At 40.3% G+C, this 25336-nt stretch overlaps 1 protein-coding gene across 1 annotated transcript in view; it reads right to left on the bottom strand.

The window, feature by feature from the left end:
- Rpa1 (replication protein A1) overlaps positions 1–25336 on the bottom strand; it is a 61373-nt gene that overhangs the window by 29212 nt on the left and 6825 nt on the right. Inside the window, exons 2-5 of the mRNA XM_070027476.1 lie at positions 22388–22438; positions 21060–21138; positions 20328–20436; positions 4024–4112 (exon numbers count right to left, since the gene is read on the bottom strand). Of these exons, the coding sequence (XP_069883577.1) occupies positions 4024–4112; positions 20328–20436; positions 21060–21138; positions 22388–22438 (328 nt within the window). The remainder of the gene's footprint in view (positions 1–4023; positions 4113–20327; positions 20437–21059; positions 21139–22387; positions 22439–25336) is intronic.

Raw genomic sequence — 25336 nt, 5'->3', positions numbered from 1 at the left:
ACTTGTAACAAAACTATAAAGAACATACAGATGAGTCATCATATAATTATAATATCCTGTTGATGGAAAAATGGACAACACCAGGCTAAGAAGAATTCCAATTAATATCCATAATGAGCTATACTAATAAACTAAGTATTTGTGCTATATGAGGCTGAGTAAAATAATAGCAAGAATGTAAGTATGTAGAATTACACATATATACAGAAATAAAAATAATATGAAGCAGTAACATGAGTTTTAAAGCTATTTAATTCAATAGCGTATGAAGGAATTGTGCTTTTTTTTTTTTTTGGCTTTATTGGGGTTTGAAATCAGGGCCTCATACTTTCGAAACAGGCACTATTAAGCCACACCTCTAGATGCTCTAGCTATTTTTTGATAGGTTCTCTTGCATTTTTGCCCAGGGAGGACTCTAGCAGCTGGGATTATGGGATCACAAATTCAGGCTACCAGGCTCAGATTCTGTATTGAACTGGAGTCTCACTAAGTTTTTCTGCCAGGCTGGTGTTGAATCACTGCCTTCCAAGTAGCTGAGATTTGTTAGTTTTATTTTTCACATATTCAGAATTCTACAGTTATCTCTATTTAATGTGACACTAATATTATAATACAGCTTAATGTACTGTTTAGAATTCCTATTTATTTCTGGGCTGTATTTAGTCAACTAATTTTCCCCGGTCACAGGTACTCTGAAAATAGAAATCTTGTTTTATTTTCCTGCCCACTAACAAGTTTCCTTACTGTCACAAATTAGAAATTAGAAACCACAAATTAGAAAATTAGGAACCATTGCAGTGAAATATACCATATGGCCATAGTAACTGTAAGGAAGGTAATTCTATGATGGCCTGAGTAACACCTTGTTATTGATGTGGTAACAATGAAATTCAATCATAAATAATTCTGAAGAGCAAAATCTTTTCCCCATTCCTCTGCACTTAGCAGTCCCTGAAGACAGGGTAAGAGCAGTGAAACTAGATGGATCCAAAGGCTTTCCCTACCCCAAGCAATAATTACTTTTTAACCGTTTCATCCCCATCTTTTGCTTTTTTTTTTTTCTTTGCCCTCTACTTGCTTGCCTGACTCTCTAACACTCGAGCCATCCAGCCAGCCCTGCTTTTGCTGGCTATTTTAACAGAGGGAGTCTAGTGAACTTTTCTACCAGGCCTGGCCTTGAACTGTGACCCTCTCCCCCAGAACTCAGCCTCCTGAGTAGCCAGGACTATAGGCATGAGGTACTGGTGGCCAGCTCACTTCCACCTTTATCACAAACACTTTTGTCCTTGAAACACAAAACATTTAATACAACCATTCAATTAAACAAAACATGAGAAACCTGGCCAAAGCAGCTAAAGCTGCCCACCAGGGCCCCTGCCCTGCTTCTGCAAAACTCAAGGAGTTCAGAGCTTCTAAACCACTGCTTTGTCTTATATTTCTTCTAAAAGCAGAAACTATACACGCTAACTGATATGATCACTTAATAGAGCTTATTACTGTGACACAAATGTGATACTCTAATTTGATCATTCTGAACCTGACCTCTCCAATTTAGGGTCCTCATTTACTACTATAAAGTAAAGACTAGTACCTAGCAGGCAGGTTCCATTTCCAGAAAGACTATTTTATGTTAAAATATACTATATTCATGTCTGAATACCAAGGTGAAGCTTTTTGGTATGACTAATACACGCTAAAATAATAATAAGAATGATATGACAGTAAAAAAAAAGCTCAGATGGGGACACAGGCAACAGTGGGAGAGAGAAAAGCTAATGAAGATGGTGAATAAGGATGAGTATAGTCCATGTTGTTTATTTCCAGATAATAAACAAACTCCAGACAACAATAAAACTTGTTGAAATTGTTTTAAGAAGGGGAAGAAGGGTAAAGGAGAATGATAGAATGCATTTGGGATTCAATGTACTAGATGTGTAGAAATGTCACAATTAAAGTATGTTTAAAAAAAAAAAAAGCTCACGTTTAATGTGGTGAAACCAGGGACAGAGAAAACCTATAGAATCCAAACAACAAGCAGGTGATATCTACAGTCAATGCATCACAAAAGTTAAGACAGAACAGCTGGAAGATAAAAGTGCAGACACTGAAGTTACAAGGAATAGAGTAAAATGTGGGGGACTGTCCATACATTGAAAGTATCAAGCACTGAGTTTAATCCCAGTACTGTCAAAGGGGGTTGGGGGGAGCCAGGGACAGTGACACACACCTGCAATCCCATCAGTCAGGAGGTAGAGGCTGGAGGATTATAAATTCTAGGCTAACCTGGAGAGCTTGGACTACATAGCGAGACCCTGTGTCACAAAAGAAAAAAAGTAAAGTATCTCTTCAAAATTTAATGTTTATTAAAGAAAATAGATATCGAATCATCCTAGTTATGTTACCTTTCAGTTTTTAAAAATTATACAGGTTTTGCTAGGTGTAGTGGCTCATGCCTGTAATCCCAGCTACTCTGGAGGAAGAGACTGGGAAGACCCAAGCTTTAAGGCCAGCTCTAGGCAAAAAAGTACTGAGATTTACATCTCAGTCAGTAAGCCAGGTGTGGTAGTGTCTATAATCTCAACTACACAGGAAGTGTAAATTAGACAACTGAGATCCAGTTTGGCCCCATAAACCCGAGAGCTATTCAAAACGTAACTAAAGCAAAAAGGTCTGGAAGGATGGCTTAAGTGGTCAAATGCCTGCCTACCAAGTGTGAGGCCCTGAGTTCAAATTCTAGTACTGGGGGAGGGAAAAAAAAAAGCACACAGAAAAAAACAGGTAACTGGAATACTATCTGTTAAAAGAAAAAAAAAAATTGAAGTTGAAAAACTTTCTCCCAAAAAAACAGAAGACAAAAACATACCCACAATCCCAGCACTCAGGAGGGGGAGGTAGAAGGATCAGGAGTTGACAACTATCCTGGGCTACATAATGAGTTTGAGCTACAGAGCAAGACCCTGACCCCACATCTCCCAAAAAAGGCCCAGATGGCATCACGAGTGAGGTTTACTAAACATTTAAGAAAGAAGTAATACTAATTCTACCCTAACTCTTCAATATTTAAGAAGGAACACTCTCCAATTCATTCAATGCAGTCAGGATTACTCTGATACCAAAACCAGATAGGCACAACAGGAAACTATAAACTAATAGTTCTTATGGATAGAGAAACAAGTATTTCAAACAAAATCAAATCAAATCAAGTGGACTTAGAAAGCAAATCCAACAATGTACAAAAGGATAATACATCATCATAGTACAGACTTATCCTAGAAATCCAGATGGTTTTAGCATTCAAAAAAATCACTACTTCACCACATTAACAACTAAAAAAATGAAGAAACACAAACATGATTATAAATGAAGAAAAAGTATTTAACAAAATCTATCACCCAGTCCTGATAAAAATTCTCAGTAAATAAGAAACAAATTTCCTCAACCTGATAAAAAGAATCTGTAAAAGAAAATCTATACTTAACACGTATTGGAGCAAGTATGAGGGCTTTCTAGGAGAGGAATAAGACAAAGGTGAACAGTAAGGCTGAATAGTTTCCCTCCTTTCTTACTTCTTTTTTTTTTAATTTTAATTTTTTGCAGGTCCTGGGGCTTAAACTCAGGGCCTGGGTTCTGTCCCTGAGCCTCTCTGTGTTCAAGGCTAGCAATCTATCACTGAGCCACAGTTCCATTTCCAGCTTTTCCATCTATGTGTTTTTTTAAAATTTAACTTTATTTAAAAAAAATTATCTTTAAGTAGTGATACAATATCAGCTATGAGTACAGTATTTATGTGGATCTTACAAAGAATGTCCATGACATTCTCTTTTTTGTATTTCTCCTCCTCCTTATTCATACACTATTTCTTCAATGTCAAAAAAAATCCCTGACAGAACCACCTGGCTCCTTGAGCCCTGACTGACTGTTGTTTTATTAAGATGAACAACACGAATGGAAGCCAAAAGACAGGATTCTGATCTATAAAGAAGCACTACAACCAAGGGCTACAATCTATAAAGAGGATTTTACCTTCATTATAGGGCACTGGATTGCCGATCTTTAATCCAACTGCTTCTGCCGACTTCAAAACTTCTAACTCCATCAAAATAATTACTCTCCTAACAAAGACAAGCAAATGGTAACAAGTTAGAATAAATAAACCAAACACTTTCAAAGACAAGCTATTTAAAAAGCTTTCCCTCAATGATCATTGTGATAGAACTATTTTCCTTTGTTAGTATTATTCATTACTGAATAACTAATATATGATATCAATTCTACATAAGTATCTCCCTTCATTTTTCACTGCATCATTATCAAGGTTTTTTATTATGATAGGGTATTCATTTCCAATCTAGGCCCTTAATTAAAATGATGCATATTTGCCAAAAAACATATCATCAAGGAGCCACTGGCATGTTAAGAATTTAGATTATTTGGGGCTGGGAAGGTGGCTCAGTGGTAGAGCGCTTGCCTTGCATGCATGAGGCCCTGGGTTCAATTCCTCAGCACCACATAAGCAAAAAGAAAAAAGCCGGAAGTGGCACTGTGGCTCAAGTAGTAGAGTGCTAGCCTTGAGCTGAAGAGCTTAGGGACAGTGCCCAGGCCCAGAGTTCAGGCCCCACAACCGGACCCGCCCCCCCCCCAAAAAAAGAATTTAGATTATTGCGGGGCACCAATTGCTCACGCCTGTAATCCTAGCTACTCAAAAGGTTGAGATCTGAGGATCGCGGTTCAAAGCCAGACCAGGCAGGAAAGTCCGTGAGACTCTTATCTCCAATAAAACCACTAGAAAACCGGAAGTGGCACTGTGGCTCAAGCGGTAGAGAGCTAGCCTTGAGCTGATGAGCACAAGGACAGCGCCCAAGCCCAGAGTTCAAGCCCCATGATCGACAAAAAAAAAAAAAAAAAAGAATTTAGATTATTAAACACAAGAATATACTGCATAAAGAAAGTGTTCAGAAACACACACTTCAACAGTTAATTTTCCACCATGAAAAAAAATTATGACAGTTGATACTTTAGAATTTTTAATTATTATCTATCTTTAAGAACTTTCAGGGGGCTGGGAAGGTGGCTCAGTTGTAGAGCGCTTGCCTCGCATGCATGAGGTCCTGGGTTCGATTCCTCAGCACCACATAAGCAAAAAGGAAAAAAAAAAAGCTGGAAGTGGTGGCTCAAGTGGTAGAGCACTAGCCTTGAGCTGAAGAGCTGAGGGACAGTGCCCAGGCCCAGAGTTCGGGCCCCACGACCGGACCCAAAAAAAAAAAAAAAAAAAAGAACTTTCAGGCCTGGGGATGGGAAGGTGGCTCAGTGGTAGAGCGCTTGCCTTGCATGCCTGAGGCCCTGGGTTCGATTCCTCAGCACCACATAAGCAAAAAGAAAAAAAAAAGCCAGAAGTGGCGCTGTGGCTCAGGTGGTAGAGCGCTAGCCTTGAGCTGAAGAGCTGAGGAGTAGTGCCCAGGCCCAGAGTTCAGGCCCCACGACTGGACCCAGAAAAAAAAAAAGAACTTTCAGGCCTTTAACTCATCTATCACTACTTTTCCAAAAATCTTAGACCCAAAACAAGCTTTGATATTAGGGCTGTGGATGTAGCTCAGTGGGAGAGCACTTGCCTAGCCCATGTGAAGCCCTTAGTTTAGTCCCCAGTACCACAAAATAAATCAACAAAAACCTTTGACATGACAAGGCTTTACATGGTCTGGCCTTGATAACCAAGGATTCTCAGCGGTCCCAAACTGAGGAAAATCAGCAGTTTTCATTCTGTTTCTATATATGTTATCCCAGTCCTGCCTCAAGACCTCCATCATATGCTTCTATTTTTTTGGTAAGTCAGGTCCTGGGCATTATCCCTGAGCTCTTTCACTCAAGGCTTGAGCTCTACCACTTTAAGCCACAGCTCCATTTCATCTACTTAAAAAAAAAAATACATGCACACACACTTGAGCCACAGTGCCACTTCCGGTTTTCTGGTGGTTAACTGGCAAAAAGAGTCTCACAGACTTTGCTGCCCAGGTTGGCTTTGAACCTCAATCCTCAGATCTCAGCCTCCTTAGTGGCTAGGATTACAAGTTCAAGCCTCAGAATTGGCACATACACAGATAAAATTGTATGTACACATATACATATACATATATACATAATATATTCACACATAGATATACACTTACATATGAATAGCTGAAAACTGAACACTGAATGTCTGAATATTCAGGTATAAATGGTATTGTAGAGTTTTTTAAAAAATAAAAAGGGTAACTTTAAAATACGTATTTTTTTTTTTAGTTTAACATAAAAATACGTATTATTATTTTGTGTGTGTGTGTGCTGGTCCTGAAGGCTGTCCCTGAGTTTCTTTGCTCAATGCTCTACCACTTGAGCCATAGCTCCACTTCCAGCTTTTTTGGTGGTTAATTGAAGAGTTTCACAGGTTTTTTTTGTTGTTGTTGTTGGTCGTGGGGCTTGAATTCTGGGCCTGGGCACTGTCCCTCAGCTCTTCAGCTCAAGGCGAGCGCTCTACCACTTGAGCTACAGCGCCGCTTCCAGTTTTCTGGTGGTTTATTTGGAGATAGGAACCTTACGGTCTCTCCTGCCCGGGCTGGCTTTGAACCGTGATCCTCAGATCTCAGCCTCCTGAGTAGCTAGGATTACAGGTGTGAGCCACCAGCGCCCGGCTGAATTTCACACTTTCCTGCCCAGGTTCGCTCTGAACCTTGATCCTCAGATCTCAACCTCCTAAGGAGCTAGGATTGCCGGCATGAACCACCAGCTTATAAATAGTGTAAAAAAAGAAATGTATTCATTATCTTATATCACCTTTACAATAAAATTTAAATTAAAAAAAGAAGCAATATATATTTTTTGGAGGGAGAGGGGGTCAGTCATGGGGCTTGAACTCTGGGCCTTCGTGCTGTTTCTGAGCTCTTCAAGCTCAAGGCTAGAGCTCTACCACTTGAGACACAGTGCCACTTCCAGTTTACTGGTGCTGAATTGGAGATAAGAGTCTCACAACAGTCTCCTGTCCAGGCTGGCTTTGAACTGCAATCCACGGATCTCAGCCTCCGGAGTCACTAGGATTACAGGCATGAGCCACCAACATCCAGCTTAAAAAAAAAAAAAAAAAAAAAAAAAAAAAAAAAATATATATATATATATATATATATATATATATATATATATATATATATATATATATATTGGGGGAGGGGGGGATCCGATCATGAGGCCTGAACTCTGGGCCTGGGCGCTGTCCCTCAGCTCTTCAGCTCAAGGCTAGTGCTCTACCACTTGAGCCACAGCGCCACTTCCGGCTTTTTTCTTTTTGCTTATGTGGTGCTAAGGAATCGAGTCCAGGGCCTCAGGCATGCAAGGCAAGCACTCTACCACTAAGCCACCTTCCCAGCCCTTTATATATATATATATATATATATATATATATATATATATATATATATATATATATATTTATTTATTTATTTTGGGTCCGGTCATGGGGCCTGAACTCTGGGCCTGGGTGCTGTCCCTCAGCTCTTCAGCTCAAGGCTAGCACTCTACCACTTGAGCCACAGCGCCACTTCCGGCTTTTCTTTTTGCTTATGTGGTGCTGAGGAATTGAACCCAGGGCCTCATGCATGCAAGGCAAGTGCTCTACCACTGAGCCACCTTCCCAGTCCCTAAAAAATATTTTTAAATGAAATAATACACCTGATATTTGCTTCAAAATTATAGAGGCAGGGGCTGGGAAGGTGGCTCAGTGGTAGAGTGCTAGCCTTGAGCTGAAGAGCTGAGGGACAGTGCCCAACCCCAGAGTTCAGGCCCATGACTGACAAAAACAAAAACAAAACACACACACACATACACACACACCAATGGCAGAGCTGGGTGCAGGTAGCTCATGCCTATAATCCTAGCTACTTAGGAGGCTGAAATCTGAGGATCCAGGTTCAAAGCCAGCCCAGGCAAGAAAGTCAGTGACACTCCTATCTCCAATTAGCTCCAAGGGAGCTGTGGCTTAAATAGAAGAGTTCCAGTCTTGAGCAAAAAAGCTAAAGGACAGCCCTCAAACCCTGATAGAAATATTACACTAAGGAAATTATATAACTGCATCAAGAAAATCCTAAAGACTAAATGGCCATATGCCATATTCTTTGATGAAAAAAATCTTATAGAAAATATTGTATATATTTTTACATTCCAATAAGACTTTTACTTGGTTTTCAAACGTGACTGTAAAATTTATATGGAATAAACGCCGAGAGAAAGAGAGAGAGAGAGAGAGAGAGAGAGAGAGAGAGAGAGAGAGAGAGAGAGAGAGAGAGAGAGAGAGAGAGAGAGAGAGAGAGAGAGAGTGTGTGTGTGTGTGTGTGTGTGTGTGTGTGTGTGTGTCAGGGTGGGAGGGGATTGGGAGAACAGGTAAAAGAAACTGCCAAGAGTTACTAAAATCTTCTCCAGATAATATTTTAGCTGAAACTTTGCAACAAGTGTTGGAGCACCTGTTTGGAAATAGTCTGAAAGCTCCTAAAATATTCATCATAAAGCTACTCCTTGTTAACATTGGTGGCTCATGCCTATAATCGTAGCTACTCAGGAGACTGAGATATGAGGATCCAGGCTTGAAGCCAGCCCAAGTAGGAAAGTCCATGAGACACTGATCCCTAATTAACCAACAAAACTTGGAAGTGGAGCTGTGGTTCAAATGACAGAGTACTGGCCTTGAGTGAAAAAAACTCATGGGATAGTGCCCAAGCCCTGAGTACAAGCCCCAATACAAAAAAGTTACCTTTGAGGCAGCAATCTTACTACTCCTGGATACAGTCTTCCGCAGTGTCCCTAGGGGATTGCAATGATCCAGGACACCTCTCAGGCACAAAATCTGTGCATGCTCAAAGTAGTTTTTGTGTATGTCCTACACATGTCCTCTTAGATACTTTAAATTGTCTCTAAGTTACTTATGACATCTAATACAATGTAAATGCTATGCAAACAGCTCTCACACTGCATCGTTTAGGAAGCAATAACAGGAAAAGTCTGTATGTGTGTGCAGTACAGATGCTGTTTTTCTCCTCTGAATATTTTTCACCAGCTGTTGGTTGAATCCATAGGTTCAAAACCCACAGCTATAGATTCAATTATGTTTTAGAAGTGGAGACATATGTACACATAAAAAACTGTACCACAGGGCTGGGAAGGTAGCTCAGTGGTATAGTGCTTTGCCTTGTATGCATGAGGCCCTGGGTTCTATTCCTCAGCACCACATAAGCTGAAAAAGCTGGAATTGGCGCTGTGGCTCAAGTGGTAGAGTGCTAGCCTTGAGCTGAAGAGCTGAGGGACAGTGTCCAAGCCCAGAGTTCAGGCCCCATGACTGACAAAAAAAAACAAAAAAAACTGTACCACAAAGGCTGAGTGCCTGGCTTAAGTGGAAAAGCTCTGGCCTAGCAAGTGTAAGGTACTAAGTTCAAACCTCAATACTGCAGAGAGGGAAAAAAATCAGTACACAAATCTTCAGTGCATTATTTACAATAGCAAAAAGATAAAACAATCCAAAAGTCCATAAACTAATGAAGGATGAATGAAATGTGACATCATCTATCTATATACTACAGCTACAAATAGGATACTGGTTACAATTTGGATGAATCTTGAAAACACTATAGTAAATCAAAGACATGGTCACATGTTTTCCAAGATCCCACAGGAAGTAGCCAGAGTAGACCAATCTATAGAAACAGAATGTATATTAGTAGTTGCCCCAGACTGGAAAAGTTGGTGGATTGATGGGTGCAGGGTTTCTTTATGGAGAAATAAAAATGTTCTTAAATTAACTGTGCTAATAGTGACTGCACAAACCAGTAAAAATATTTCAGTGCCAGGTGCTGGTGGCTCACAGCTGTCACCTAATTTCTCAGGAGGCTGAGATCTAAGTAATGATTGTGGTTCAAAGCCAGCCCAGACAGAAAAGTCCCTGTGAGACCCTTATCTCTAATTAGCCAGTCAAAAACTGGAAATGGTGCTGTGGTAGAGTGCTACCCTTGAGCAAAAGGGTTCAGGGAGGTTTAGTGGTAGAGTACTTGCCTAGTATGCATAAAGCCCTGGTTGAGTTCTCAGTACCACATAAACAGAAAAAGTTGGAAGTGGTGTTGTGGCTCAAGTATTAGAGGACAGCACCTAGGCTCAGAGTTCAGCTCCATGACCGAAGGTGAGGGAAAAAATTCTCACAGACTTCGTGCCCAGGCTAGGCTGGCTTTGAACCATGATTCTCAGATCTCAGCCTCCAGAGTAAATAGGATTACAGGAACAAGACACCAGCACTTGGCTAAGGTCAGTATCTGAAAGTTTCAGAATCTTTCAGGAACTTTTTTTTTTGGTCGGTCATAGGGCTTGTATTCTGGGTCGGGGCGCTGTCTTTCAGCTCAAGGCTCAAGGCCAGTGTTCTACTACTTGAGCCACAGCGCCACTTCCGACCTTTTCTGTATATGTGGTGCTGAGGAATCAAACCCAGGGCCTTATGCATGCGAGGCAAGCACTCTACCACTGAGCCACTTTCCCAGCCGCAGGAACTTTTAAACTTAAAATATAACACACACTATTTCCCCATCAAAACCCATAGCTTCCCATTACATTCAACCCAACAGCTGAATTTCTCTAGGCTTTCTATGCTATGTGCTACTCATCTAGAAAACAAGTTAGATTCCTCCTTCATACCAACATAAAAATAAATCTCAGATGAACCAAGTCAGCTTCTCTAATTGTCTGGTGCACTAAAACAAATTGTAATGTGTTGTTTTTCTCAAAGCAGATAATCCAGTTTTTACATTTACAGTTTTTTTTTTCTTTTTTGGTAACACTGGAGTTTGAAATCAGGGCCTTGTACTTGATAGCACTCCCCCACTTTAGCTACTTACTCCAATCTAAAAAAATAGCTTTATTACCTAGATAGCCAAGATACAAAATCTAGAAGCCATAAAGGAAAAAAAAAAGGACAAATACAAATAATTTCAAAAAGTATTTAATTCCCTACAATGAGTCTTTAATTCCCTATAATAAACAGAAAAGGAGTAAGACAAAATACATGAGCCAGGTGCTGGTGGCTCATACCTGTAATCCTAGCTACTCAGGAGGCTGAGATCTGAGAATCACAGTTCAAAGCCAGCCCGGGCAGAAAAGTCTGTGAGACTCTTATCGCCAATTAACCACCAGAAAACTGGAAGTGGCACTGTGGCACAAGTGTTAGAGCACTTGCCTTGAGCTGAAGAGCTCAGGGACAGCACCCAGGCCCAGAGTTTAAGCCCCATGACCATAAGAAAGAAAGAAAGAAAAAGAAAACAAAAAAGAAAGAAAGAAAGAAAGAAAGAAAGAAAGAAAGAAAGAAAGAAAGAAGAAGAAAGAAAGAAAGAAAAGAAAGAAAGAGAAAAGAAAGAAAGAAAAGAAAGAAGGAAGAAAGAAAGGAAAGAAAGAAAGAAAGAAAAGAAGAGAAAGAAGAAGAAGAAGAAAGAAAGAAAGAAAGAAAGAAAGAAAGAAAGAAAGAAAGAAAGAAAGAAAGAAAGAAGAGAAAGGAAAGAGAAAGAAGGAAGGAAAGAAGGAAGGAAAGGAAGGAAGGAAGGAAGGAAGGAAGGAGAAGGAAGGAAGGAAGGAAGGAAGGGAGAGACAGAGACAGAGACAGAGACAGGGACAGGGACAGAGACAGAGACAGAGCAAGTGAGCGAGCTGGGTACAGTGGCTTATGCCTATAATGCCAGCTATTTGAGGGGCTGATTTTAAGGCCAGCCCAGCGAAAAAGTTAACAAGATCCTTCAATCAAAAAGCCAGGTGTAGCTGAGTGCTAGTGGCCCACATCTGTAATCCTAGCTTCTCAGGAGGCTAAGATCTGAGGATCAAGGTTGAAAACAAGCCTGGGTCCAGAAAGTCCAGGAGACTCCAACTAACCACCAGTAAACCAGAAGTGGCACTACAGCTCAAAGTCGTAAAGCACTACCCTTTAGTGAAAAAGCCCAGGGACGGTGCCCAGGCCCTGAGTTCAAGCTCCATGACCAACACCAACAACAAAAAAGCCAGGTATGCCTTTATAATAATAATAAAAAAATTAATGCAAAACAAAAAGCCAGGTGTGGGAGAATGTACCTCTGGTACCAGTTACTCGGGAGGCCATAGGTTAGAGGATCTTAGAGACCAGCCTTAGACAAAAATGTTAGACCCTACCTGAAAAGTAACTAAAAGCAAAAAAAAGGAGCCAAGGGTACATTTCAAGTATTAGAATACCTGTAAGCACCAGACCTTGAGCACAAAGCACAATACCATGTAAAGAGTCATATTTCTGGTTAACAAAAAGTGCGTATAAACATTTTTAGGAAAATGGTATAATAAAAAGAGAAAAGTTACAGACAGCCACAAATGTAACATGCTTATCTTCACTAACAAGAAAATGTAAGCCAAAATAATGATTAGGTTTTTTTTTTTTTGGTTGGTTGTGGGGCTTGAACTGTGGCCCTGTCCCTGTGCTCTTCAGCTCAAGGCGAGCATTCTACCGTTTGAGCCACAACACCACTTTCAGGTTTCTACTGGTTTATTGGAGATAAGAGTCTCACGGACTTTCCTACCCAGGCTGGCTTTGAACCTTGATCCTCAGATCTCAAGTCTCTTGAGATGTGATTACAAGCATGAGCCACCATCGCCTCGCTATGATTGGTAATTATTAAAGAAATTAAGCAGGCCTGGTGGTGCATGCCTACAATACTAACCTAAGAAGCAGGACGACTGGGAGTTCCAGCCCAGCCTGGGATGTACAGGGATGTACAGAGGTATTCTATACCAAAACAATTGTCAAAATTGCCAGTAAATGAGAAAGCTTTTTTTGCTGTTTTGTTTTGTTGTTGTTTTTGATAGTTGGGGTTTGAACTCAAGACCTAGCGCTTACTGGACAAGTGTTCTAACTTTGAGCCATGCCCCAAGAAAGGTTTTAGTTTTAAACAACAGCTTTGGAGGTCTGGCTCAAGTGAAAGAGCACCAGTCTTGGGCTGGGAAGGTGGTTCAGTGGCAGAGCGCTTTCCTTGCATGCATGAGGCCCTGGGTTCGATCCCTCAGCACCACAGAAGCAAAAAAGAAAAAAGCTGGAAGTGGCGCTGTGGCTCAAGTGGTAGAGTGCTAGCCTTGAGCTGAAGAGCTGAGGGACAGCGGCGCAGGCCCAGAGTTCAGGCCCCATGACTGGACCCCCCCCAAAAAAGAGCACCAGTCTTGAGGGGGGAGTACAAGGCCTTGAGATCAAGCCCTAGTACCAGCACAAAAATAAACAAGCAGCTTTATGATTCATGTAACCTAAGATTCACTTTGCTATGTGTATAACTAGGAGTTTTCAGAGTTGTGTAAGCACTACCACTGTTAACTCTGAAACAGTTTCATCATCCCAAAAAGAAGCCCTGTGCCCACTAGTGGACACTCCACCCTTTGGAGCCACATCACTGTTTCTATGCACTTGTCTGTTCCGAAATAGACACTCATTAAACATCATTTATATTGGGATATTTTGTTCTGTCACCATAATGCTAATTCTAGTAGCCTACCCTTCAGAAATAAAAGCAGGAACATGTAAAAGAAAACAGCTGAACAAAATGACTAAAGCCCTGTTTAGAATAAACCTGAAAGCTAGACATGGTGGCATATCCTGATGATCCTGGAACTCAGGATCATGAGGTCAAGGCCAGCTAGGGCTATATAACAAATAAACCTGAATGACCACTACAGAGATTAAGGAATAGATAAACTACAACAGACATAGGCCTTCCTTTACTCTGACACAAACCTTGTGCAGAGGTCTGAAAGAATACATGACATGCCGCGCAGCAGGTTGAGGTGAAGTACAGCAGAGCTATACTTCGTGGAGTGGAACTATATCTCTAACTAGAGAGAACAGACTTTGAAGAACTCCCGGCAAGGACTGTTCTCAATCCCAGCCAAGCTCTCCACTGTCTCCCACAGCCATATCCTGGAGGACAGAGAGAAAGTAGCACCCACAGCACTCAAAGGTAGCCTGGAGTGCAAGATAACAGGTCCCCAGTGGGAAACTTGGCAAGATGATGCACCTGGCCTAGACGCTGCCTGAACAATTATGAAGCCTGAACAGAATTGTCCACATTAAGCATGAACAAGATAAAAAGAAATGGCATGGGACAATGAAAGGAACAAGGTCAGATAAAAGACCAAGAAACTGCCCTAGAAGAAAACATATGCCAAGAAAGGAGTGATGCCTCCCCAAAGCCATATTCAAACTACTGCTATGAATTCAATAGAGTCAAAGATACCATAAAACAAGGCAGAAGAATAGGGAGTTTGAAAAGCAAAGGAGGAAAAAAAAAAGAAACAACAAAAGTAACACTGTTATATATCTAATACTTAAAACTATATAAACATCAAGGGACAGAAAAGAGCTAAAACCTCAACTATTATCATGTTGGAAATGATATAATCCAATACATGTATTAGACAAAAGATTGAAGCCAACTAAGGATTTACAAGGAAGGCAGTTACCCAGCAACTCCATAAATGAAACAGAAAACAGCATGAAGGAACAACAAACAGAAAAACTTCTTTAAAATGAAAGAACTGGGGCTGGGAAGGTGGCTCAGTGGTAGAGCGCTTGCCTTGCATGCCAGAGGCCCTGGGTTTGATTCCTCAGCACCACATAAGAAAAAAGCCGGAAGTGGCGCTGTGGCTCAAGTGGTAGAGTGCTAGCCTTGAGCTGAAGAGCTGAGGGACAGTGCCCAGGCCCCATGACCGGACCAAAAACAAAACAAAAACAAAAAAATAAAATAAAATGAAAGAACTGAGCTAGGCACTAGAGGGTCATGCCTGTAATCCTAGCTACTCAAGAGGCTGAGATCAGAGGATTGCAGTTCAAAGCCAGCCCAGGCAGGAAAGTCTGTGAGACTGTTACTCCCAGTTAACCTCTAGAAAACTGGAAGTGGAACTGTGGCTCAAAGTGGTAGAGTGCTAGCCTTGAACAAAAAGAATTCAGTGCCCAAGCCTTGAGTTCAAGCCTCACAACCACCTCCCCCTCCCCAAAAAAAGAACTGAATAAGCGAAGTGAAAGATTATTTGATATGGTGTGTACGAGGGGGAGAATTGGCAAGAACAGCTGACATTGAGATGTGGTCTATTATGGAATATGAAGTATGAAGAAAAAATTCTAGGCAAGGCATGGTAGTACACACCTATAATCCCAGCACTTAGGAGTCAGAGCAGGAGAACCTGGAGTTTGAAACCAGTCTGGGCTAGATGTTGAGATGTTGTCAAGAAAAGAAGGAGGGCTGGGAAGGTGGCTTAGTGGTAGAGCGCTTGCCTTGCATGCATGAGGCCCTAGGTTCGATTCCTCAGCACCACATAAGTAAAAAGAAAAAAGCCAGAAGTGGCACTGTGGCTCAAGTGGTAGAGCGCTAGCCTTGAGCTGAAGAGCTGAGGGACAGTGCCCAGGCCCAGAGTTCAGACCCCACGACCGGACCAAAAAAAGAAAAAAGAAAGGAAGGAAAAAAAGGAGGATAAAGAATTCTTTGGAGCCGGGCGCTGGTGGCTCACGCCTGTAATCCTAGCTACTCAGGAGGCTGAGATCTGAGGATCGTGGTTCAAAGCCAGCCCAGGCAGGAGAGACCGTGAGACTCCTATCTCCAATAAACCACCAGAAAACCGGAAGTGGCGTTGTAGCTCAAGTGGTAGATCGCTCGCCTTGAGCTGAAGAGCTGAGGGACAGTGCCCAGGCCCAGAGTTCAAGCCCACAACCGACAAAAAAAAAAAAAAAAAAAAAAAGAATTCTTTGGGAATCCAAGCAAATAAAGGAAAACTTCCTAACAGGAAAGAAGCCAAAGCAGGCTAGCCTTAAGACTTATGAAGATCAATATTCAATGCCAGAAGACAAAATTCTGAGGGAAAACCATGGAAACCAAAGGAACAGATACCAAGCCAAGTTGTCATTCTAATACTTTAATCCTTTTAATATTCTTTACAGTTTTGTTTTAATCTTTGTGGAAACTTAACTGAAATTGCTCTTTCAAGGAAGAAATTTTATCTGGTTACATTCAGTTCCTTCTGTTTGTGTTAAGTTTTTTAACCAACCACAGTATGAAAATTTAAATCTCTGCTGTTCAACTTTCTACCTACTCACAACACAACCATCCATGTTGGGAAATTAATACTGACAAAATACTTTCATCTAACTCATAAAAGCAACTGGAGTTTCATCTACTGCTTCAATGACAGCACAAGGATCCAATCCAGGGCCTTGTGTCAAAGGGAGAAACGCTTCTCAATTTTTCATTTACTTTCACACTTAAGATTTTTAAAATTTTTGTTGGCTTGAACTCAGCACCTAGGCACTGTCCTTGAGCTCTTTTTGCTCAAGGCTAGTGCTCTACCACTCTGTATCACAATGCTACTTCCAGTTTTCTGGTGGTTAATTGGAGCTAGGAATCTCATAGACTTTCCTGCCCAGGCTGGCTTTGAACTGTGATCTTAAGATCTCAGCCTCCTGAGTAGCTAGGATTATAGGCATGAGCCACTAGCACCTGGCTACACGAGATTTTTTTTTTTTTTTGGGGGGGGGGTTGGTTATGGGGCTTGAACTCTGGGCCTGAGCTCTGTCCCTCAGCTCTTCAGCTCAAGGCTAGAGCTTTACCACTTGAGCCATAGCGCTACTTCCAGCTTTTTCTGTTTATGTGGTTCTGAGGAATTGAACCCAGGACCTTATGCATGCAAGGAAAGCACTCTACCACTGAGCCACCTTCCCAGCCCTACACTTGAGGTTTTTGAAGATGAGGCCAATTACAATGTAACTGAGGCTTTGACACTACTGGATACTATCATATATACACCTACACCCAGCACATGACAGAAATGAGGTTGTATTCTGTTACATGATACATGATTTCTACCTGTGCCACCACAGGTAAAGTTAACATTGATTATCACCATCATCAAAGGGCCTAGGTTCCTCCCTTGCAAAACTACCTCTCTTCCCACTACAATTAATAACTATTTCCTGGGGAGATACTTTAAGCCTATTAACTACCTTGTTTCTCATCAAATTTTCACCTACTTGTTTTCTATCAACTGTATGCTAGATAAAGACTATAAAACCAAGCATGGTGGTCCATGCTTGTAATTCCAGCATTCAGGAGCTGGGGATCATGAACTCAAGGCCCAACTAGGCCACAAACTGAGAACACATCACATAAGAGCCTGTCAAATATCCACACCCTAATCCTAGAACCTATGAATGAGTGGTACTTTTACATGGGAGGATGAGATAGCCACAAATGCAATCACATGTATTTTTCTGAAAGGAAAGTGTGTGTGTGTGTGTGTGTGTGTGTGTGTGAGAAAGAGAGAGAGAGAGAGAAAGAGAAAGAGAAAGAGAGAGAAAGAGAGAGAAAGAGAGAGAAAGAGCCGGGCGCTGGTGGCTCACGCCTGTAATCCTAGCTACTCAGGAGGCTGAGATCTGAGGATCGCGGTTCAAAGCCAGCCCGGGCAGGAGAGACTGTGAGACTCCTATCTCCAATAAACCACAAGAAAACCGGAAGTGGCGCTGTAGCTCAAGTGGTAGAGCGCTCGCCTTGAGCTGAAGAGCTGAGGGACAGCGCCCAGGCCCAGAATTCAAGTCCCACTACCGACCAAAAAAAAAAAAAAAAAAAGAGAGAGAAAGAGAGAAAGATCTATTATCTATGTGTATATATATATCTACATCTATAGATATACAGAGAGAGAATGCATTGGAATGATGCAGTCATAGACCAAGGAATGAATGCCAGGAGCCACTAGAAGGTGAAGAGACAAATGGATACATCCTCCCATGAAGCTTCCAAAGTACAGTCCTCCTGACATGGCTTCAGCCCAGAGATAATTTCAACATTTGTGTGTGTGTTGTGTGTGTGTGTGTGTGTGTGTGTGTGTGTGTGTGTCTGTGTGTGTGTGTGTCTGTGTGTCTGTGTGCTTGTCGGTTTTGGGACTTGAACTCAGGGCCTGAGACCTGACCCTGAGCTTTTTTTGTTCAAGATTAGCACTCTACCACTTGAGCCACAGCTCTACTTCCACTTTTTTGGTGGTTAATTGGAGATAAGAGTTTCATGGACTTTCCTGTCCAGGCTGGTATTGAACTGTGATCTTCAGATCAGAAGCATGAGTCACCAGTGTCCAGCCAGGTTTCAGCTTCTGGCCTCCAGACAGAGTAAGTTTCTGCATCTGTTTCTCCAATAGTTTTTCTTATTCTATAAAATCATCAAGTTTGTGATGGTTAATAGTAGCCATAGGAAACATATAGCATCTACTAATGCTTCCTGCATCAATCAATCATTACCATGACAGTTGCCAAATGGTGATTTTCTAATTACATAATTTATTTTATAGTCGTGAGATATCATTTTATTTTAAGAAATAGCTGTTTTCCCATGTATTCATTTATTCAGGATGGACTTTTAAATTCCTGTTCTACTCTCTGCCTTTTTCTAGCTCTCTCTACTCTCTCTCTGTTCTTTTCTTGCTCTCTTTGCTCTTTTCTAGCTCTTTCCTCTCTCTCTTTTGCCAGCCACGTGGAGTGCCAACCTTGCCTGGTCCCAGCAGGTCTACTGATAAACCTACCCCTTACCTGTAAAATAAATAAATAAATAAATAAATAAATAAATTCCTGTTCTAGCGAATGGATTCAAATTCATTTTGTACTAACTTGTCACTTTGAAGATTTTTGATCTTCTTTTTTTCTCTTTTTTTGTGCCAGTCCTAGGGCTTGAACTTAGGACATGTGCACTGTCCTTTAGCTTTTTCCACTCAAAGCTATCAACTCTACCATTTGAGCCACTTCCAGCTTTTCAATGGCTAATTATAGAGATAAGAGTCTCACAGACTATTTTACCTGAGCTGGCTTCAAACTATGATCCTCAAATTTCAGCTTCTTAAGTAGATAGGATTACAGGCATGTGCCACCAATGCCTGACTCACAGATGATTTTTTATAACCCATTTCATTTGGAAGGATAGCAAAAATATTGACCTATTTCAGAATATTTAATTCTATAGATTTAAGAAAAATCAGAAACTGCCATAGAGACACAATAGAACATGTTAACTTCTGAACTAATGGAGGGGGGGGGGGAAAGGGAACCATTGATCTATGACAAGGAAAAAATAAGAACATTGTTCAAACACTAAGAAAAAATAAGCAAAAATGACCAATAATAAATTAAGCAGAATAAAATCACAAATTAAATCTTAAATTGAATTTTTTAACTTATTTATAAAATGACACCCAAATTAATTCAGAAAGGCTAAATTTTTTTTTTCCTTTGTTGCTCTTTTTTATTTTCTTTCCTTTTTATTTTGTTTGTTCATTTATATTTCTTTGGAAGTGTAAGGGAAGACACAGAAATAAAGGGACAAAGAGTGAACAGCAATAGTACTCACTGGACAGTATGTTGAAAATGAACTATACAATTTATGGGTAGGAAGGGGATGGAACAACTGGGAGAGAGCAAGGGAAGGGGTGACATTGTCCAAAAAGAAACGTGTTCTTCACCTAACTTACGTAACTGTAACCCTTTTGTACATCATTTTTATAATAATAATAAAGAAAATTTTAAAACAAAATATCAAAGGAACATTATTGGAGAGGTCAAAAATGATGGTTAGGGGTAAGTATCAGTCTGTCCTTTATTTATTTATTTATTTTTTTAGAAAGGCTAAATTTTAAAAGAAAACAAACATATATCCAATAACACAAATTGAAAATCGTTTGTAAATATACAGATAATGTAACATACCTTGATGAAGCTTTATCAACATTGAAATGCTTATATTTGCTTCTTGTGTTTTGAATACATTGTGTGATTCAAAATAAAATTCTTGGGGAAAATACTATATAAAGTTCCCCCACTTTAAAAAGATCATTTTTCTGTTCAGTTCACTGTTATATTTCTAGCACATAACATCTTGAAAGTACTAAACATATTCTCTATTGGCTGAATACTGAAAATTCAAGATTGTGGAGAAAAAAAAAAAGAACAGCAGTATATAATTAAATGTATCTTTTTATACTGTATTAAGTGACCTCTTCATTGCCAGATACTAAAAACAGCTGAAAAAATAAGAAGTAAATATAGTTATGCATTGTTTTATTCTTTTGTTCTGGGATTTCCAATTTGTTTGCATATTTCTCTTTCCATGGTGTCATGTTTTAGTTTTCTGAGTTCAGACCTGATTAGCTACAAATTTCTTAGCTGAAAACTCCTTATTGCCTTTTTAAAATTCCTTATTGAATTTTTGGCAGGCAATGTGTTTCTCTGTCCAATACAAACAGAAAACACCTACCTTCCATCTTTCAGAGTGTTGACGATAAATCTGTCAATCTGGCAAATACAGTTGCTGGACAATTGTTCCTGCTCAACAAGGGAGTTCAACTGGGTTGCCAACATGAAAGCTGAAAAGCACAGACATTATTTTAGCCTCGGGGAACATTTCAGTCATAGGAATATGAGAGCTGATCCCAAGAAAACCAATGGCTTCCATGCACACTTACTGAAGTTATAACTAATCAAGATGCATAATGAAAAAATGGTATGAATCAGCTGTGTTTCTCAAAGGGCCTCATCATTTTCTTATGTCACTCAGGTTTCACAAAAAACACTCAAGTCCTTCTAAGTCCTTTACATTTACATTGTGACTAGCGATAGCAAGCAAATATTCTATACATTACCTCCTCCTTTTAAAGCTTCCAAGACAAAAATAAAACCCCCCAAAAGGCAAGTACAGGACAGCTAACCCATCCCATTCACTAAATGCCAATACCATCCTTAGGGAAATTAATCAAAGAAAACATACAGCACCAGTTAGAGAAAAGTAATTAAGCTGAGTGGCAGCTTTCCACTCCATGCAATCTATTGTTAGAATGCTGTCTGCCAGCTGCAACTCTGCCTCAATGAGATACACAGCCAAGAAGTGTGGTATACTACAACAATGTACCCAAATTACTGCACTCAGAGTGTCAGGTGGGATTCTATCATTTTCACACTCACAGTTCTAACAATCATGCATCATACTCACAGGACAGGGTGTTCAATCCATCACTCATAAGCAGTCGGTAACGGGGTGGACTATTGCCTGTAGTAATAGCACGGATATTCTAGGATAGAAAACTTGATTCATTAGCCAGGTTTTCTGCCCAATCCCTAGAGAAAACTAAACTTAAGTGGTAGTTGAGTGGGTTGTCATTTGTTCAAGACAAATGGAATTTTGTCTTGAGTTTTTGCCCATTCTCTTGATACCTACATACAAATAAAAGAATATTGAATTGGATAATTACTCCCACCAACTTCCCACTAACATTATTAAAAACAATATACTCCGACACGGGTGGCTCACAGGAGGCTGAGATCTGTTTAAAGGCTGAGCTTGGTTTAAAGCCAGCCTGGGCAGGCAAGTCTATGAGACTCTCATCTCCAATTAGCCAGGAAAAAAAACTAGAACTAGAACTGGAGGCATGGTTCAAGTAGTAGAGTTCTAGCCATGAATAAAAAAGAACAAGAGCTTGAGGCCAGTTTAAATGCCAGTATTGGCATATACTTATACACAGGCATGCGCATGCACATGTATATGCACATAAAAAAATTTTAAGGTGCCAATAAAGGCATATGTTTCTACCTTCAAAAAAAAATTTTAAGGAAAAAATATTAATAACTAAGCACCAAATCTATACATGGTATGTATAGAAAACATGCTAAAAATATAAAACGGAAACTGAGGAAAAAAGTTCCTTGCCCCGAAGGAGCTTATAGTTGGATAGAGATGGAAGCAGGGGCAGGCTCTGTACAAATACAGTGGTCTAAGAGCCAATCTGAGGCTTATCCTAGCTTGAAGGAGAACAGAGGCAGATTTCTGAAGGAAACTGAACATGAAGCCTGACAATGACCAGCAGTGAGGAGTTACTAGGGACTATCACTTACTTTCCCTCAATCCCAGGTTATAATCCTGGATTTTGCTTTTATTGATGCTTAAAAATTCCTACCACATTTGAGACTGAAGGGTTAACTGAAGACTTTGACATCAACAGCCTCATTTTTTTCCTCTCTCTCTCTGAAGGTCATATGGATGGCAGAGTAGATATAAGGATGTGTAATACTGTAAGTCACCTAAGCAAGGTAAAGTTTAAATCTAACACTACAAACTAACTTTAGCATTAATTTTTAACTAACTTTGGCTAGCATTTTGTTTTTTAAGCCTCATTATCCTCTCTTTCAGGGTCACAATGTAGACTGATCTATTTCTAAACAATGGAGAGAATTCCCTGAAGGAAAACTGTGTCTTCCATCAAACATAATTTGTAATTGTTTACAAACCTATAAAATATTTGAGCAATACATGTAGGTACTTACAATGACTTGGAGGATGGGTTTGATAGAAGTGTTTCCCTGTTGCATTATGGCCTGATAAAGTAAAAGTATTCTTATGAGATATATACTCAAATCACAATTAAAAAGATATATTTGTACAGTATGGCACTTGTAATAAGCAACAGATAATATTGTTTGAAGAGCCTATTCAGTACCAATCATTTACAAAGTCTAAATTATCACTAGACAAATAATAAGAAATTTGTTTTCAAAGAGAACAAAGAGTATCTGCTGCTAACAATAAAAGTCTTTTCTTGTGAGCACTCACAATTTTTATAAACAGAAGCAGTGGCTTAAGCCTATAATCCTAGTTACCTAGAAGGCAAAGATCTGGGGATGGTGGTTTCAGGCTGGCCTAGGCATAAAAGTTTGTAGGATATATCAAGAATAATGCTTAAAGAGAAATTTACAGCTTTAAATGCTTACAACAGAAAAATAGATCCAATGTCAATGATCTAAAACTTCTACCACAGGGAGCTAGAAAAAGAATAAATTAAACCCAAGTACATAGAAAGCAGGAAATAGTAAGAGTCTAAATCAATTAAACAGAAAATAGATAAGCAGGGGAACAAAAAATCAAAATCTGGTTATTGGAAAAGATAAAGTTGATAGCCCATTAGCTTATATACTCAAAAAAATATATTTTCAGTATCTGGAATGAAGAGAGATATCATATAATCTTACATATAAATTAAAAAGATAAAGAAATAGCAGGACGGTGGTAACTCCTTCCTGTAATACTAGCTACTCAGGAGGCTGAGATCTGAGGACTGTAGTTCAAAGCCAGCTCAGGCAGAAAAGTCTATGAGACTCTATCTCCACTTAACCATTAAAAAGCTGGAAGTGGGCTGGGAGGGTAGCTCAGTGGCAGAGTGCTTGCCTATAATGCAGGAAGCCCTGAGTTCGGTTCCTCAGTATCACATAAACAGAAAAAGCAGACGTAGCACTGTGGCTCAAGTGGTAGAGTGCTAGCCTTGAGCAAAAACTAACACAAGGACAGTGCCCAGGCTTAGTTCAAGCCCTAGGACCGCCAAAAATAAAAAAATAAAAAAAAATTTAAAAAAATAAAGCCTTCTTAAAAAAAAAAAAAAAGGCTGGAAATGGAGTTGTGGCTCAAGGGGTGGAACACTAGCCTTGAGCAAAAAAGCTCAGGGACAACGTTCAAGCCCCAGAACCTGTACCACCTTGGCCCCCTCCCCAAAAAATAGCTCAGCATTGGTGGCTCATTCCTGTAACTGTAGCCACTGGGAAAGCTAAAATCTAAGGATCTCAGTTGAAGCCAGGGCAGGCAGGAAGGTCCAATTTAGTTTCATTTCCAGCTTTTTTGCTGGTTAATTGGAGATAAGAATCTCATAACTTTTTTGCCTGGGCTGATTTTAAATGGGGCTCCTCAGATCTCAGGTGCCTGAGTAGCTAGGATTACAGATGTGAGGCCACCAGTGCCCAGCTTAAAAAAAAAAACTTCTAGGGACTGGGAAGGTGGCTCAGTGGTAGAGCGCTTGCCTTGCATGCCTGAGGCCCTGGGTTCGATTCCTCAGCACCACATAAGCAAAAAAAGCAGGAAGTGGCGCTGTGGCTCAAGTGGTAGAGTGCTAGCCTTGAGCTGAAGAGCTGAGGGACAGTGCCCAGGCCGAGTTCAGGCCCCACGACCAGACCCAAAAAGAAAAACTACTAAGACAGAAAAACTAGATTATATTGTTCATGAACAAGGGTGCAAAAAATCCTTAATGAAATACAAATCAAGCTTAGCACTAAATAAAATGGGTAGTCATGACCAAGTGGGATTTATCCTAAGGAGTAAAGTTTTACTCAAACCCCAAAATCAATGTAATTTGTCACATTAATGGAATAAAAAAGAAAAGCAACAAAGATCTCAGCAGATAAAGAAAACACACTGGAGGGCTGGGAAGGTGGCTCAGTGGTAGAGCGCTTGCCTTGCATGCTCGAAGCCCTGGGTTCAATTCCTCAGTACCACATAAGCAAAAAGAAAAAAAAGCCGGAAGTGGTGCTGTGGCTCAAGTGGTAGAGCGCTAGCCTTGAGCTGAAGAGCTGAGGGACAGCACCCAGGCCCAGAGTTCGGGCCCCACGACTGGACCCAAAAAAAAAAAAAAAGAAAACACACTGGACAAAATTCAACACTTGTTCATTATAAGTGTCTTCCTTCCTTCCTTCCTTCCATTTGTATAGCTACTGGGTCTCATGCTACAGGGCCTCATGCTCTCCTTTGGCTTTTTCACTCAAGGCTGGTACTGTATTACTTGAGCCACACCTCCACTTCCAACTTTTTGCTGCTTAACTGGAGGTAAGTCTCACAGAAGTTTCTGCCCAATTTCTAGCTTGGAACTATGATCCTCAAATCTCAGCTTCCTGAGTAGCTAGGGTTACAGGCATACGCCACCAGCACCTAGCTGCTGGTCTCTATTTCTTAATACTAGTAATAAAATAATAGAGAATGAAATAGCCTAAAATGCCATATAAATACCAAATGCCACTGCCAGGTGCCAGTGTCTCATATCTATGAATACAGTGCTAGCCTTGAGCAAAAGAAGCTCAGAGACAATGCCCAAGTCCTAAGTTTAAGCCCCAGGATTTGTAAAGCCAGCACCCGGCTTCACACCAATGTATTTTTACGTAGCATTAACATATAGATCAACTGCACTATAGAAATCCCCAAAACAGATTCACACATATATAGTCAATGGATTCTGTCAAAGGCAACAAAGCAATGCAGTGGAACAAGATAGTCTTTTCAACAAACAGTGATGCAACAACTGAATATGTATGTGGTCCACATTAAAAAGTGGAGTTGAGCTGGGCACAGGTGGCTCATACCTGTAATCCTAGCCACTCTGGAGGCTGAGATCTGAGGATCCCAGTTCAAAGCCAGCCCGGACAGAAAATTCTGTGAGACTCTTACCTCCAACTAACGAT

This window comes from Dipodomys merriami, unplaced genomic scaffold (genome assembly GCF_024711535.1).
Source record: "Dipodomys merriami isolate MVZ:Mamm:240054 unplaced genomic scaffold, mDipMer1.0.p SCAF_19, whole genome shotgun sequence".
NCBI classification, from domain to species: Eukaryota; Metazoa; Chordata; class Mammalia; order Rodentia; family Heteromyidae; genus Dipodomys; species Dipodomys merriami.
This window is presented reverse-complemented; position numbering and strand designations above follow the sequence as displayed.